We start from the raw sequence: 17964 nt of genomic DNA on the forward strand, positions 1-17964 counted from the left end.
TTTCCGCAAAAAAAATGGATGGTGTCCTATCACCAAGTGACTGTCGGTTTAAATAACTATCACATTTACCAAACATATAATTAAGACGAACACTCACAAAAAACAACAAATTATGTTTTTTTTTTTTTTTTTTTTTTTTTTTTAACCCACAAACCATACAACATTATGTTAAATAATTTAAACATAACTTGAAAAATGTGAAATTTAATATTTTGCTAATTAATTTCTGAATTATTCTTATTTTGCAAAATGATACTAGTGTGATATATATATATATATATATATATATATATATATATATATATATATATATATATATATATGTGTGTGTGTGTGTGTGTGTGTGTGTGTGTGTGTGTGTGAATTCCTTGAAATATTAAACAAAATAAAACTGGATTTTTCAAAAAACAAAAACGAAAATGTTGGTTTTCTAAGATGGTTTGGTCTTTTCAAATTCAAAACTTATGTTTAGATTTTTTGGTTTTTGGTAAGGTTTCGGGTCTATTTTGCAATTTTAGTTTTTGGTTTTCTCGCAAACCTCCTTAATTACCAATAAGTTTGATATGAAAGTATGTTATAATAGTTCTGTAAAGATATTTATGTTGTATATTAAAGTTTAAACATTAAACATGATACTGAGAGTTTATTAACGATAGATATGGTTATAAAAAGGGTAAATAGCATAAAAAAACACTCCGTTTACACCAAAATTTTAATTTGACACTGTGTTTTTTTGTCTCAAATTTGACACTGTGTTTTCCAATTTGTTACAATTCTGACCACTTGACCGGTTAACCAGATTACATGCTGACGTGACATGATGACGTGTCAGTTTTGATAATGTGACATGCTTACATGATATGCTGACGTGTCAAAATTGGATTTTTTTTCCACAAAAACACTGAGCTTTCATTTTTTTTTCGATTTTGACACTAAGTTTAATTTTTTTCTTTCAATTTTGACACTATGTTTTTTTGTTCCAAATCGAACATCATTTATCAATTTTTGTTCAATTTTGACAATTTTCCATTTCAATTAAAAACCGTAGTTTTGTATAAATACAAGTTTTTTTTACCATAATTTTATGTATAAATATGTATTAGTTATATAAAAACCGTATTTTATATTAAATACGCAACTTTAAAATGAGTTTGTAGGTTTGGAGGCGTTTAATCGATTAAAACTCGAATGTCAAGTTTGCAACCTTGAAATTTTCACATCTTTTTAGAAGTTTATGGTTAGTTTGATTCTCATGATATAACTAATGCATATTTATACATTATACTTTGAATGTAAAAAAAAATATATATATTTTCTATTTAAATAAAAATGTGGTTTTTAAACAAAAAAATATATTTATACGGTTTAAAATGTAATAAAAAAATATATTGATACGGTTTTAAATGGAAAATGGTCAAAATTAAACAAAATTGGAAAAAATAATGTTCGATTTGGAACAAAAAAAAAAAACATAGTGTCAAAATTAAAAGAAAAAAATTAAACTTAGTGTGAAAATCGAAAAATAAAATGAAAATTTAGTGTTTTTTGTGGAAAAAAAAATTCAATTTTGACACGTTAGTATATAATGTTAGCATGTCACATCAGCATGTAACTTTATTAACTGATAAAGTGGTCAGAATTATAACAAACTGAAAAACACGGTGTTAAATTAAAAAAAAAAAAAAAGTGTTAAATTAAAATTTTTGTGTAAACGAAATGTTTTTTTTTTTATGCTATTTACCCTTTTATTTTTTCATTAAATCCCAGTAATTAATTCGTCGTTTCGAGTCTCGGTGACAAAGCATTTCAGTTGTGACTGAAATTACAGTTATATCCTAAGTCAAAGAAAAACAAGACGCTAATTTCGAACAACTATCATCTTTTTATGTTTATCTTTTCATTAAACCTCCATTTTCCCCCCTCAAAAACTCTACTCTTTACAATTTTATTTCTTTCTTTCCTTTTTTAACGAACAACCAATATTTATAAAATTTTAACAGAATGGAGGAAAGTTTCTTCCTTTTTCATCCCTCCACCTTCCATGGTTTCCGGCTACCCTAACCTAACCAGTCCTGTTCACCACAGTTCCACTCCTAAAGCCATTGAACATTCCGCCTCCCGGTTGCTCAAGACCTCTCATGTACTTCCTCACCTCTTTCCTTATCATTTCCTGCATCACTGACAAAAACTCATCACTTAACGGCACAGAGGACTTCTCCGGTGCCGGAGGACGGGACACCTGAAGCTGCTGCATCGCCAAAGATATGGCAGATGGAATCGCCGACATAAACTCAGCTTCATTGTTCAGATTTATTTCTTGATTACGATTCCCGGGAACCTGCTGCAACGGCGTCGCCGGTATAGGAACAGGGGATGGAGGCGGGGCTATAACCGTCGGAGACGGCGGCATTAGCTGCATCGGGATTGCCGTTGGCGTATCGCTCGTTTCGACTCCGGGAAGTGAAAGACTCAACGACGTTAGAGGGTCGTTCGCTGGCTGTGGAGTCGGGGAACGCGGTGACAACGATGTTGGAATTTCGATCTGCTGAGGGACGCTGGCGCAGGGCCGAGAAACAGGGCGGAATGACATCGCCGGCGGACTGGAATCGCTGATATCGGATCCCGTTGGGCTACCCGGGTTGAAGAAAAGACCTGAAACGGCAACCGCTGAGCCGGCACTGACAGAGCGTTTCAACGATGGTTGTTGAATCGCGAAGTCATTAAACTCTTCGTTCGTCATCGACGAACATTTCCGTTTCAAAGTCGAGTTCCAGTGGTTTTTAATGGCGTTATCGGTTCGACCGGATAAAAGCCGGGCAATCGTAGCCCATTTGTTACCAAACCGGGCATGTGCCCGAAGGATCGTCTCATCCTCCTCCGGAGTAAAAGCACGGTGTTCCACCTGCGGCGACAGCTGGTTACACCACCGCAGCCGACAAGATTTCCCTGATCTACCAGGAATAGATTTGCTGATAAGCGACCAATTTCTCGGGCCATGCTTCTCGACAAGTTGCTGAAGCAACTCATCTTCATCGGGGCTCCATGGACCTTTGATTCGGTCCATATCTTTCTTCGAATTGTTCGCCATAAATGCAAAAATCTGTTGATTTTCAGTGAGAATTCATGGAAAAGATATGATCTTTGAATTTGAAATCGGAGAGAATTGTAGAGAGAGAAAGTGGGGTGTGGAGGTGGGGAGATGGTGGTTTTATATGGGGAGTGAGGAGTATAAAAGGGGTTAGGAATGACCGGTCGAACCGGTGAGTAGGAAAGGGGGTGATGCTAGTGGGTGACCGGCTGTGAGATGAGCCAAGCGGTTGCATTTGGTATAATTTTGGAATACAGCTGGCTAACGGACACGCGTCACATCATGGCCTTGCACTCATACTTACTTTCATCTTCGTAATCTTTTCTTTCACCTTTCTTTTTCATTACTCTCTCTAGCGGTGCGTCACATACACTTTCTTGTCGTCTTCTGTAATTTTAGGATACAAGATATTTTATGTTTTCTCTAGTTCCCTCTAAAAAAAAAGTTATTTATCACTTTTGTATCTTATGTTATGTTGTATAATAAATTAATTATACGAATGGTCACTTTTGATTTGGATTGTTTGCCTTTGGTCGTTAACTTTTTGTGTAAATTTCGATCGGTTATGTGTTCCGTTATGTTGTGTTTTGCTCTTTGCTACTAGACAAAATTACATCGTTGGTCCTTCTAATTAGCAAAAATTTACTAATAAATGTTTTTTTAAGAATTTTAGACATAGGAGTCATTTTAATCTTTAAAATTATGTCATTTTAGCTGACTGTGTTAATTTTTTTTTTTAAAAGTTAACTCCTATGTTAAATGATATATTTGTTCTTATGATCATAAGGACCATTTAATGTTATAGTATTTATTTATGTAATTTTATTTATTATTTATTTGTGTTTTTATTTTATTTATATATATTTTTTATAATTTAGTTTCTTTTGATGTTTTGCTTCAATATATATTTTAATTTTTATTTTATTTTTGTTTGCTTATGTTTTTTTTTTTTAGGTTTTGTTTGAATATATTTTTTTCAATACTACACTTCATCAATGGTTTATGTGGTTTTCCAAAATCTTGGTTTTGATCCTTAACCTTTTTTTGTCCTAAAAGATGGTCTTTGTGTTTTCAATTTTTATCGTGGTTGATCCCTCATTTATATAAAATGATTATTTTGCCATTTTTAATTTATTATACATTTTTTTAAAACTATTTAAAAAAAAAAAAGAATATATAAGCTCATCCTCCTTCACCTCCCCTGTTCTTCCCTAGAAGAGTAGTCTTTCCGTCCTAGCCTCCCACTGACTACCATCTCTTGCAGCAACACGTCTTCCTCTCACGATCCAACAAATCCAGTCGCTTGGTCCCAAACCACCGGCGGTATCTCGTCACCTACCTCCTACCTCCAACATCACCGGTGATAACTCGAACCACTCCCCCTTTCTTTCTCTTCCATTGCAATTGCACGTAGTCATGTGCATCAAACAAGTTATCTTCTTGAATCTTTTGTGGGTTAGTTTTGATTGAAACATAGTACAACAGAGTTAACACAGTCTCTTCTGAACACCACCATTAATGAAAAAAATTAAGCTTAAGATAGATACCAGTCTCTCGTTCTTTGGTATTACCCTAATCATCACAAACAGACCCACCGTCAAACCACCACACCTCCTCCACGAAAGATGAACCATGTTGGGTTTTCTATGCAACTATAAACTAGAGTAAGGTGGCATAAACATTCAAAAATCATCCGAAGTCTACATGCATCCTAGGATCTAAGTTTTACTATTATAGCAACATACTTTTAAAACTAACCTGACAATATAAATGAGAAAGGATTGAAACGATAACCTATGACAAAATCGAGATGTCTTCTTGAAGCTAAATTCCTTTAATCTTTTGTTGCTCTTGTAAAGACTAGTACCCAAAGTAGAGTACCCCTAATGGTTTACACCCAAAAGTCAAGAACCCTAGAAACAAAAGGAGTGGGATATGAGAGAAGTGAAAATTGGAGTTTACAGCCTCTCAGGAGGTGTGTTAAAGCCGAAAAATATGAGCACCCAACGCCCCTTTATATAGCTATGGTGGTAACATGATAACCATGATTTGAATCAATTAAATATATATTTAATCCAGATTCAAATCAAATCCATATCTGTTTCTTGGATTGATTCTGGAAGGTTTCTGGAACCTCCACAAAACTATCCACCACATGGACTATCCTAAATGTTCTTGTTGCTCAACTATTAAACATGTACCATTCAGCCCATGTATCTTTAAATTAGTTCCAATTAATCCTAAATAAATTCTAAATTAATTCTAATTAACTTTAACTAGTTTTTTATTAATTTATTAACGTGTAATAAATTAATAAACTATTTTCTCAATCTCCTAAAACCATTTCTAGTTATTTTTGCTCTTGAGGACAACCCAAAAAGGACTTTGTTATTCTTCCCAAAGTTACACCAGTTAGTTATGATATTAGATACACATTTCTAATAGTCTCCCACTTAGACAATTCATCAACTACTATTGGTCAGATAGACTTCGAATAATCAACAAAGTGTGTCTTCCACAATAATTGTCGAACTCTGATCTTATTAAGAATTGGCCCGCAGATAAGTAATCCATTATTTCTTTGTTTCTTTCAACATATCATGGTTGACTGAATCATGGATTATGAATCAACCTAACAGTTTATCAATATGTTTCTCGATTTCGAGTTATAATGATCAAATCAGACTACTAATCGAACACATCAATTAAGTCTGGGTTTGGCCTAACACATGAATATCATCATCAAATCACCGAGGAGATTACGATGTCACCTTTCATATTATGGTAAAAGGGAAAAAAAAGCTTGACTACATAGTTTTTTTTTCTTCTCATCAAATCATGCATATACATATTCGTTATGACCACCAGTTATAGACAACGTTAGAATAAGACTAATACACAACCAAATCGTATACAAGGAACTCAATGTATCTCCATTTTAAGAATAAAAGATATTATCATCTCAGAATTACTCGTGATTGAATCCATGAAGTAATCTCTCTGAGGGTGGGTTTATCCAATACTTAAATCTCTATTATGCACTCGTGAACGTTAGTCGCAATCTCCTTGATATGTCTAATAACTATAGACAATCTACTAACATATCACAACAATCTTAACTCAATACTCACTCCCAAGAGTATGACCGATTGTGGAGTTTGAGTAAATTAATACCTAGGAAGTGGAGATCTAAACACGCAAAAACATAACACAATATAAATTAATTGAAAATGGCAACACACTTAAATATAAATGAATCTCCATTACTTAATCACCATAACAATTACAAAATTTATTCTTTATTCTAAATGTTTCCAGTAATCAACTAACCACTAAACTTTATATCATATCTCATGCCCATGCTCTTAGCATGCATACTATGCCTCTCTTTGGTCATCCCGAGTTTTCTTGATATCGACTCATCATAATCAAAGCATATGCCACCTCAGGACGAGTACACGTCATAACATACATGATCGGTCATATAACCGAAACATATGGGAATCGACTCATATTTTCCAGTTGATCACTAGAAGTGGGACATTAAGTCTTACTCAATTTCACGCTATGATGCATAAGATTAGCTCCTTTCTTGGATTTTTTTCCATATTTTATCTTTTCAATACTTTATCCACATATGTACTCTTACTAAGTCTAATTAAACGCTTTGGTCTGTCCCGGTAAATCCTTATACCAAGTATGTGTGCCGCTTCTCCCAAGTCTTTCATAGCGAAACACTTCCTGAGCATAGCTTTTACACTTCCCATTTCAGCAACATTATTTCTTATGAGTAGTATGTCATCTACATAAATACTAGGAAAACTATGACACTCCCACCAGCTCTAACATAAATACAAGAATCATCTGGACTTGTAGTAAAGTCATACACTATGACTTTCTCATGAAATCACATATTCCAACTTCGTGAGGCTTACTTAAGTCCATAGATGGACCTATCAAGCTTACACGCTCTACTTGGGTACTTGGCATGTTCAAACCCTTCAAGTCGTGTCATGTACACATCCTCAAAAAGTTTCCAGTTAAAGAAGGTTTTTTTAACATCCATTTACCATATTTCATAGTCATGAAAAGCAGTTATGGCAAGTAGTATCATAATACACTTTATCTTGGCTATTATTGAGAACTTTTCCTCATAATTAATTCTGTAAGTCTGGGTATAACCTTATCTACAAACCTAGTGTTGAATGTGTGTGCATTCCTATCCATGTTTGTATTATTATTGAAGACCCACTTACTGTTGGGTTATGAGCATAACATCATTCCTATGGTGTTCAGGCAACCCTAATTGCTTTGATCTAGGTTTTTCTAAGTAAACATACAACATTGAATACCAAAGCAATAAACCCTAGTTGACTAGCATACAAATCTGAAACTAACATGTGATTAGGGTTAGAATCGATACCTTGATTGTTATGTAGTAATAACAATCACAATCCTTCTTGATCTTGACTCTTGAAAGCTTAGTGCCTCAAATGTTGCACCTCTAATGGAGTCACAAACACCATAAGCAACAAAGATGAACAAGATAGAGGAAAGAGGCACCAAAAACGTCCTAGGGTTTCTCTTGGAAGGTTGGGCACGTTTTTGGAGGCTTAAGGATTCCTTTTATACTTAGGCTTTTAGGGTTATCAACTAGGAAACCCTAATCCAGCTGCTTAGTCCTTAAGCAGCCCAAAGATCCTTCCAGAAGGCCCTTGGACGATTTCTATATGGACTCTCATATAGAATTCGTCCATGCTTCCTTTATAGATCCCAAGCCCAATCTTTGTAACTATCTTATCAGTCCCCTTTATTTAATTAATCTCTTTTAGCCACAAAATTAATTCTTAATTAATTCTTTACTACTATTAATTAAACAATATGATTTCTCTTTTAACATACTATTCACATAATATATTAATAAATCATAATTAATCCTCTTTCTCCTTAGTTCATCCCATCAGTTGCTATGGTGAAGGCAACCCAAAAGGACCATGCTCGTAATCGGGTCAAGTACATACCAAAATAGTTATGGGCTTAGATACCTAATACAACAATCTCCCACTTGGATAAGTCTAATAACTATTTTTCATATGACTTCAGAACCTGATTAGCAATCGTAGCTTTCAAAAGCCGCTGTCAACTCTAATCTTATCAGTAACACGTCCTTTAGATAAGGGATCATATATTCCTCCATTCTAGATATCATATGAACTGAGACATGGATTTTAATCATACTCTTTGTTTACGTGCTGTTTCCCGATTTCCGATTTATGACGACTGACAACAGACTACAATTGAATACATCAACTCAGTCCCGACTTGGCCAAGCGCTTAGGGTGTCATCACTAAATCATCGAGGGGCCCACAAATATCGCTTTTATCCCACTTTAGGTAAATGGAACGGATGAACTTCAACTCAAATGATTGCTTGTACCTACTCATCAAATCACACACAACAATATGTTTTTATAACACCAAGTTACCAGTGCGTTTACATATTATCTGTAACGACCCAATTTTCACGCCCAAAAATTTCATTTAAATTAAGTGGTTTGTAAAACATTTGTAGTAAAACATCATCCGATCATATCATTTCATAAAACATATCTCGTGTCTGAAATCCCAAAACATGAAAATAATAATAACGTCAGAGTACAATCCCATAACATCTCATAAGGCGGAAAACCAATATGTTTGTGTATGATGTGCCGCTACCGCGCCAGCTCCTTCCCCTTCGCTGAAGAGGTACCTGAAACCAAAACTGAAAACTGTAAGCATGAAGCTTAGTGAGTTCCCCCATCGTACCACATACCATACAATCATATCACATACATACTGCCAAGCATTTCTGGGGTGCCCGACCTACCCGGTACGACCATTTGGGGGTGCCGACCTACTTGTGTCAAGCCATTCTAGGGCGCTGACCTACCCATGTCGAGCCATTATGGGGTGCTGACTACCCTTAGGTCCTAACAACCGATCCTCGGGGACTATTTCACCCTCTACTACTACTATCACATATATCATAGCATAATCTATTGTCAGACATATATGGGGTGTCCGACCTACCCTTTGGTCCTAACAACCGAATCTCGGGGACTCTTCCCCCTCCTACTACCTCTATCTCATGTAACATATCATGCTAGCAGCTAAACATGTCATAACATGCTGTTAGGCATATCTGGGGTGCGTAACCTACCCTTCGGTCCTAACAACTGAACTCTATCACTATCACATACCATATCACGCTAGCATATATCATATCAGGTAGTAACAACACAGATGAATATCACAAAGACAAACATCTAGCATACGATCCCTACTGGTGGGCCGACATTGTGGCCGTAGACCCACCGCTACTGGAAGGTAACTCACCTCGTAGTAGCTGCTGAACTGTGCGGGAATCCTCTGACTGTTGTTGCTGCTGCTCCGGAAATCATCCGGCTAAAATTCCCACAAACACTTAGTCAGAAACTGACATCTACTCTTGGGGTAAAATGACCATTTTACCCCCTGACCAAGTCAAAGTCAAAGTCAACTTCTAGTTGACCTGACTCGCCGAGTTGGCTCGCCAACTCGCCGAGTCCCTAACCTTCCATTAGACCTCATACCCGTCTCTACTTGTCGAGTTAGGCGATGACTCGATGAGTTTTCCTTCTAAATGAACATCGACTGAATCGTCATCCGACTCGCCGAGTTGTATGAACAACCTGTCGAGTTCATCTTCAACTGATACTCAGGTCCTGTCCTTGACTCGCCGAGTTATATGAACAACTCGTCAAGTTTATCTTCATCCTTAAGAAGATTTCCTTAGACTCGCCGAGTCTGTTCATGCACTCGCTGAGTCCCATGAATTTCCAGAACAATGGCTTAGTCCAGAACGTTGGGTCACTCCCTGGGACCCCCTTAAAACCTTTCCACACTCAACTGGGTCCTTATGACCCTCAACTGATATGGGACAGAACCTTGGACTCGCCGAGTCCAAGAACGGACTCGCCGAGTTGGTCACAACCACTCACTGAATCTTCGATTTCTGATGTACAACACTTGATCAAAATGTAGATCTATGCTTCTACAATCGATCTAGCACGTAAAGTTACAACATTTACGTGCTTGCATGGGACTTTAAGCTCAAAAGGTCCTAAAACAAGCTTTCACAATTCATGGGTCCTTCCTTGAGTGCAAAAGCCACTTCTTTCTGCCTTGTAACCCCTCAAAGGACCTAGATCCGAAACATCAACCTCAAACCATGCTTGCAATCATGGTTGGTGACCAAAATGGCTTAGAAAGCCCTAAAACTCCACAAAATGGGATCTATCAAAAGAGCAAGCAAGGTATAGACTTTATACCTTCTTAAGTCAACAAATGATGCTCAAAACCGAATCCTTCTAGCCTCCTCTTGATCCTTCAAGCTTTTCCTTCCTTCCTTGGATCACAAAAGCACCAAAATCACTCCAAAAGCCTTAAATTGCTTCAATAACGGCTAGGGTTTGCCATGGGGGTCTTCTGGGAGAAAATAGGACTAAGGAGGCCGAGTTAAGGTGTTTAAATAGGGTGCAAACCCTCAGATTAGGGTTTTTGTCCAAATAGGGTCTACTCGCCGAGTCCGAGACTCGACTCGCCGAGTCCACAACTTAAACTCCGCGCCTCATCCCTTTTCTACTCGGCGAGTTGGTCCTTCAACTCGCCGAGTCCAAGACCAAATGTAAAATATTAAAATATTTAATCAAAAGAACACATACTAAGAACCAGGTGCTATAAATCTCCCCCACTTATATTAGACTTCGTCATCGAAGTCTGCTGCTCGATCCTGAAACAGCTCGGGGTAGTGCTCCATCATCTCATCCACCAGCTCCCAAGTCCACTCCGACCCCTTCCGGTACTGCCATTGCACCTTCACGAGTTCTACTCTTTTGTTCCTCAGATCCTTCGACTTCCGGTCAGGATCGCTACAGGCCGCTCGATGTAATTCAGGCTGCCATCAACCTGAATGTCCTCCAAGGGTACGACTGCTGAGTCGTCCACCAGGCACTTTCGCAGCTGAGAAACATGTAAAGTGCTGTGTATCTGACTGAGTTCGGCTGGCAAATCCAGCCTATAAGCCACCTTGCCCACCCGGGCTATAACCCTGAACGGTCCAATATACCTTGGGCCCAACTTGCGCCACTTCCTGAATCGAATGACGCCTTTCCAAGGCGGCACCTTCAGGAGAACCATATCTCTGACCTGGATCTCCAGGTCGGATCGACGCTTATCGGCATAACTTTTCTGCCAACTCTGAGCAGTCTGAAGCCTGCTCCGGACCTGCTGAATCTTCTCTGTCGTCTTGAGCACTACTTCGGTGCTCCCCATGACCCTCTGGCCAACCTCGCCCCAGCATATCGGGGTCCTGCACCTCCTCCCATACAACATCTCGAAGGGAGGACGGTCGATGCTCGCATGATAGCTATTATTATACGAGAACTCCGCCAACGGAAGGTAGGTATCCCAGCTACCTCTGAAGTCTAAAACGCATGCCCGTAACATGTCCTCCAGAGTCTGGATGGTCCGCTCGCTCTGGCCATCCATCTGCGGGTGAAAGGCGGCGCTGAAAAGCAGACGAGTACCCAACTCGTCATGGAATTTCTTCCAAAACCTGGATGTGAACCGCACATCCCTATCCGAAATCACCGAAACTGGCACTCCGTGCCGGGCCACCACCTCTTTGATATAGATATCAGCCAATTTATCGGCCGAGATGCTCTCCTGAATCGGGATAAAGTGGGCGCTCTTGGTCAATCGATCGACGATGACCCATATCGAATCCACTCCCTGCGCGGTCCTGGGAAGCTTGGTGATCAAATACATCGTAATATCCTTCCATTTCCACAGTGGGATATCCAACGCCTGCATCTTGCTGTGAGGTCTCTGATGCTCGACCTTGACCTTCCTGTAGGTCAAGCACCATTCCACATACCATGCCACATCCCGCTTCATGCAGGGCCACCAATAGTCCAGACGAAGATCCCTATACATCTTCGTCGCCCCGGGATGAATGGAGAATCGGGATTTGTGCGCCTCCTCCATCAAGATCTTGCGCACACCTCCGAGGTATGGCACCCACACCCTGTGGTGTAATGTCAATAATCCCCTGTTGTCATAGTCGAAGGAGGAAACCTGACCCACTATGCGCTCACTCTTCCGATGTTCCTCCTTCATGGCCTCCTGCTGGGCTTTCCGAATCCGCTCCAATAGCGGAGTCACCACTGTCATCCGCATGCAGATATCCCTTATCGGTACCGCCATACGGCTAAGCGCATTGGCCACCACATTGGCCTTACTCGGGTGATAAAGGATCTCGTAATCGTAATCGTTTACCACGTCCATCCACCGACGCTGCCTCATGTTTAGATTCGGCTGATCCATGGGGTACCTCAAACTCTTATGGTCCGTGTAAATGGTACAACGAACCCCATAGAGGTAATGATGCCAAATCTTGAGGGCGAACACAACAACCCCCAACTCCAAGTCATGCGTCGGGTAATTCGCCTCGTGAGGCTTCAGCTGCCTCGACACGTAGGCGATGACATGCCCTCTCTGCATCAACACCCCGCCCAAACCTGAGATGGACGCATCGTAGTACACAAAAAAAATCCTCCATGCCCTCTGGCAGGGCTAAGATTGGCGCCTCGCACAATCTCTGTCTTAGTGTCTCGAACGCTGCCTGCTGCTCAGGCCCCCAACGAAAGACAACGGCCTTCCTTGTTAGCCTAGTCAATGGTACGGCTATCTTGGAGAAATCCTGGATGAATCTCCGATAATAGCCCGCTAATGCCAGGAAACTCCAAATCTCAAATGGAGACTTTAGAACCTCCCATCTCATCATGGCCTCCACCTTGGTCGAGTCTACCGAAATCCCGTTCTGGTTAACAAGGTGCCAAAAACTGCACCTCGCGCAACCAAAACTCACATTTGGAGAACTTGGCTTAAAAGCTCTCCCTCCTCAAAGTCTCTAGCACCTCCCACAGGTGCTCCTCGTGCTCCTCCTGTGTCTTGGAATAAACCAAGATATCATCAATAAACACTATCACTGACCGGTCTAACATCGGTCTACACACACGGTTCATGAGGTCCATGAACGTGGCAGGAGCATTGGTGAGCCTGAAGGGCATCACCACAAACTCGTAGCGGCCATCGCGTGTCCGAAATGCAGTCTTCTGCACATCCTCCTCTCTGACCCTCATCTGATGATATCCTGAACGCAGATCAATCTTTAAGAACCAAGATGCGCCCTGTAGCTGGTCAAAGAGGTCATCAATCCTCGGGAGTGGGTAACGGTTCTTCACCATTACCTTATTCAGCTCCCTATAGTCTATACACATATGACGCGACCCGTCCTTCTTCTTCACAAACAGAATCGGGGCTCCCCAAGGCGAACTACTTGGCCTGATAAATCCCTTGTCTAGTAGCTCCTGCAGCTGCATAGACAACTCCTGCATCTCGAGAGGAGCCAACCGATAGGGTGCCTTGGCTATCAGAGCCGCACCAGGGACTAGGTCGATCTTGAACTCCACCTGGCACTCCGGAGGTATCGCAGGCAGCTCCTCGGGGAATACGTCCGCGAACTCACGTACTACGGGCACCTCGTCCACCGTCGCTCTACCCGCCTACCGGGTATCCATAACATACGCGACATAACCTGCGCAACCCTGCTGGAGGTAATGCCTAGCTCTCGTTGCTGAACATAGGGCTGGTCCTCGTTGTGGCCTCTCGCCCTGAATCACCAGCTCTCCCCCACTTGGGGTCCTGATCCGCACCAACTGCAGCGTGTAGTCGATCACTGCCCCATTGGGGCTTAGCCAATCCATACCGATAATAACCTTGTTCCCCCGCAAAGGAATGGGAACCAGATCCACCAGATAACGCTCCTCAAATAACCTCAACACACAATCTCGGAACACCGTCGATGCTCGCACCGAACGGTCATCTGCAATCTCTACGTCTAGAGGGCAATCCAACATGCCTGAAGACTCGGAAAATCTCTTATTGAGCGCAAGAGAAACAAATGATCGGGTAGCACCCGAATCAAACAATACCTGAACTGGGATACCGTTCACATGGAACGATCCTAAACAGAGCACATACATAACATATCAAAATCACATCAGCATATCATAACAGCATAAATAAGAAGTCATACCCGTCACCACATCGAGTGCAATGCGTGCCTCCTTGGTAGTCAACTGGAATGATCGGCTCCTCACCACTGGAGCCTCTACCTTGCCCTGCCGCCCATCGGTGATCCGTAGGGTCGCTGGAGTTGGCGCCTTCACTGGCGCTGATGCAGCTGTCGAATGGGGGCAATTGGCCTTCTTGTGGCCCCTCTGGTTGCAGTGGAAACACAACAAATCATACGTCTGGATGACCGGTGCAGGGGCAGTACAATGAAATGCCCCGTCTTGCCGCACTTGTAGCAGCCTGACGATCCCAGTCTGCACGCCCCCTCATGTGGCCTGCCGCATTTCTTGCAGCGGTCCGGTCCTGACTGGCCTTTTGGCCTACCATCTGATCCTTTGGGCTTCCCCGAAGCCCCAATCGACTGCCCCTGCTCTACTTTCCTCTTCCGGACATGCTCCAGATCGATCTCCCTCTCCCTCGCCCTGGCAATCATGGACTCCAGGGTAGGGCAAGCTGAAAAGCTAACATGCTCTCGGATGTTAGCCCGTAGCATGTCATGGTATCAGGTCCTCCTCATATCCTCATCCCCCGCATACTGGGGCACTAACAATGCCCTCTCCCAGAACTTGGCGGTGATCTTCGCCATAGTCTCTGTCGTCTGCCTCATATCTAAAACCTCCCTGGCCAGCTACTGAAGCTCGACAGCCGGCGCAAACTCTGCCCTGAACCTGGTCACAAAGTCCGACCAGGTCATAGCCTCAACAGCCGAGGCTCCCAATGAGTCACCGATGGACTCCCACCAATCTCTAGCTCAGTCTCGTAAACATCCTGCTGCATATCTCACCTTCGACCCCTCGGGGCAGAAGCTGGTCAGTTGTGCGGACTCAATGTCCGCAATCCATCGTCTAGAAGCAATGGGGTCCTTCGCCCCATGGAAATCCAGCGCACCACTGCCTCTGAAGTCCTTAAAGGACAGTATGCGAGATCCTGACTGGCCAGATGCCATGTCACTCCTGAACTCCTTGAGGCGGTCCTCCATCAGCCCAACTATCCCTTCCTTGATCGACCCGAAAATGATGGGGGTCGACTCAAGGATGCCTCTGGGGATCTCTGACGCGATGAACTCGCGTAGCCTCTCATCTACTGGCTCGGAACCCGATCCCAAACCCGATCCCTCTCCAGAACTACCAACTGCTGGCCTCTGACGTAGTACCACCATTCTGCAAAATACATATAGGCAACTATTAGTGATAATGATACCTCTAAAGGGATCACATCTATTACAAGTTCCCCGGTCTTGTCTTAGCCTTCCTCAATTCGGGTACGGATCCTCTGCTTTCAGTAGTACGGGCCCATACTATCTTCCACATCTATCCGTACCTTCCTCAAGGACTGCCTTGACTCCACCAGATGCCTTTTACCACTGCTGATCTATGCTACTCTTATCCTAGGCTTACCCTAGGAAACCTATGACTCCACCCAACCCAGTCCTCAGCTGCTGAAGGTCTCTTTGTAATGCCAATTAGCCATTACTTGAATACAATCACATGCAACGAGGCTCGGATAATCCATCGAGTAAGGGACTCATCCCTACAACGGTTAGGACTCAAACAAGAGCTACGCAATAGGGTCAAATCCAACACTCTGAGATTATTCAACCCTGATCACATGTGACTTCAACGTATTCACCTAACAGCTAACTCCCTTCACTAAAAGCCCACATGTGACTTCAACCCTGATTTGAGTTAGTATTCCCGGATCCGGAACCACCGGAACCATTTGTACCCATTTGCGACATTACTGCCGCCACGGCTGCTGTTACTGCAGCCTGAAACATCACCGGATCAAACTCCGTAGGTGGCGGCGGAGTGGGTGGTGCTGAGTTTCCGGAAGGTCTTGGTCTTTTCCTTGGTGGCATGGTTCTGACATAAGAAAATAAAAAGAAAGGCTTGACGGTAAGACTTCAATGGTGAAACGAGTCGAGCGTTACTTGTTTCATTTCAATTGTATTTTGTCCGAGTTTATTAGTTTAGAAGGCAACTAATTGTCAAGTTTATGCAATTAATCTTATGAATTAATTAGTGTTGACTCCAACAGAGTCAAGTGCTTGGTTTGTGTCAGCATCAAAAGAAATAAAATACAAACCACATTCATTGATAATTTGCTAGTACATATTACTCTTAGGAATTTGACCTCATAAGGGTCTACATTGCATCATAGTAAAAGACAAAGTTTTGGCAGTACAAAAGTCCCTTTGACTAGTGGGATCACTTAGTCGCAAGGTCAACCTATTCGCAACAACGAGTAGCACCAACGCATACTCGAAATCCTAGATTTATAACAAAATATAAGTAGCGCGAACACTACTCGTGGCGTGAAGCATCTGATCCATGGCGGCCCTGGGATGAGGTCGAGGCTCCCTGAAGCTCCGCAATCCGGCGCTCAGCCGCGATCACTCTCTCCTCGAGAGCTGCGTGCCTCACCTGGTACTCCCTTACCTCCGCTCGAGCGGCGGTAAGGTCCTCGATGAGTCGGTCCAATGGATAGAAGTCCCTTTCCAAATCCCGGGTGCGTGCATCGGTGGCTGCCGTAATAGCGCTGAGATTTCGAATCTGGTCTACCATTTCCCTACTCTGGTTTCCCAAGTTCGTGATGTGCTGGGTCATAACTGGGAGAGCTCTGTCAGCCGGTCCCCCGTGGCTGAGGTCATAATAACCTCGTTGGTCGCCATAGGGTGACCTCTGGTGCTGTTGACGACTCCACCTCTCGATCATGGTTGCCCAACGGGGCTCAGGTCCATTGTGCCCCCAGCGGTTTGCAGGCACCCTAGCAATGTAAGGAGGGTTGAAGACTTCCTCCTCTGGCTCTTCTTCACTTTCCTCCTCATCCATGTCCACCTCGTCGTCTTCCTCTTCTTCTTCTTCTTCTTCATCTACCTCCTCTTCTTCTTCCTCGGGCTCTTCTTCGGGATCCTCTTCGGGATCCTCTTCAATCAGCTCTTCGGGCTCTTCCTCAATCCAGCCGGCATTTCCCTGGTTGGGAAAGTATGGGTCTCCTGGTAGGTGAAATCCTGCCATGACGTTTGCGCGAGAATAGAGGGGTAAGAAGCGGATAGTGGTAGATATTAATAATATTGCGATATAGCAACATACAAATACTCCTATAGTATTTTAAATGTTTAGATTTGGTTCTTATAGCACTCTTTGTAGGGTGAAGTTAGGTTATTAGACTTGTTGCCCTCCTACGGCTATCCCCCGATATGAGTAAGTCACTTTCCGGACTAATATAGTTGATCAGGCTATATCCTTCCCAAAACTGATTACTCATACCAAGGCATACTCGTAGCGTTCAACTCCTCTTCTTTTAGTTTATGTTCTTCTATTTATGACACTACGCGCGTATGCAATGCATGTAGGTATACTTTTAAACAGAACTTATTCGTTTTCAAAAAGTATAACCGGTTAGTATGTTTTAAAATCAGAGACTCTTAGTCCCAAATGTGTTTATAGTTTGTATATCCTATGTTGTTTGATATACTTAATTCACTATAAACCGTGCTCTGATACCAATCTGTCACACCCCTGAACCAAGGATGGCGGAAACGTCCAGGGATGGAGGACATCATGTGTAGTATCATAACAACAATGGTAATAGTGATGAAAGTAAACACAACCAACATATATATAATTGAAAAGGTTACATCATTGTATGTATTA

The 17964-nt window shown here is 42.0% G+C and overlaps 1 protein-coding gene across 1 annotated transcript; it reads right to left on the reverse strand.

Moving 5' to 3' along the window:
* Positions 1-1862: 1862 nt before the first annotated feature.
* LOC111902745 (transcription factor MYB44) lies at positions 1863-3196 on the reverse strand. Its single transcript, XM_023898554.2, has one exon. It carries the CDS (start codon positions 3086-3088, stop codon positions 2063-2065), a length of 1026 nt encoding a protein of 341 aa, XP_023754322.1. The 5' UTR covers positions 3089-3196; the 3' UTR covers positions 1863-2062.
* Between the last annotated feature and the right edge of the window lie 14768 nt (positions 3197-17964).

The sequence above is a fragment of the Lactuca sativa genome, chromosome 2 (genome assembly GCF_002870075.4).
Source record: "Lactuca sativa cultivar Salinas chromosome 2, Lsat_Salinas_v11, whole genome shotgun sequence".
Lineage (NCBI taxonomy): Eukaryota > Viridiplantae > Streptophyta > Magnoliopsida > Asterales > Asteraceae > Lactuca > Lactuca sativa.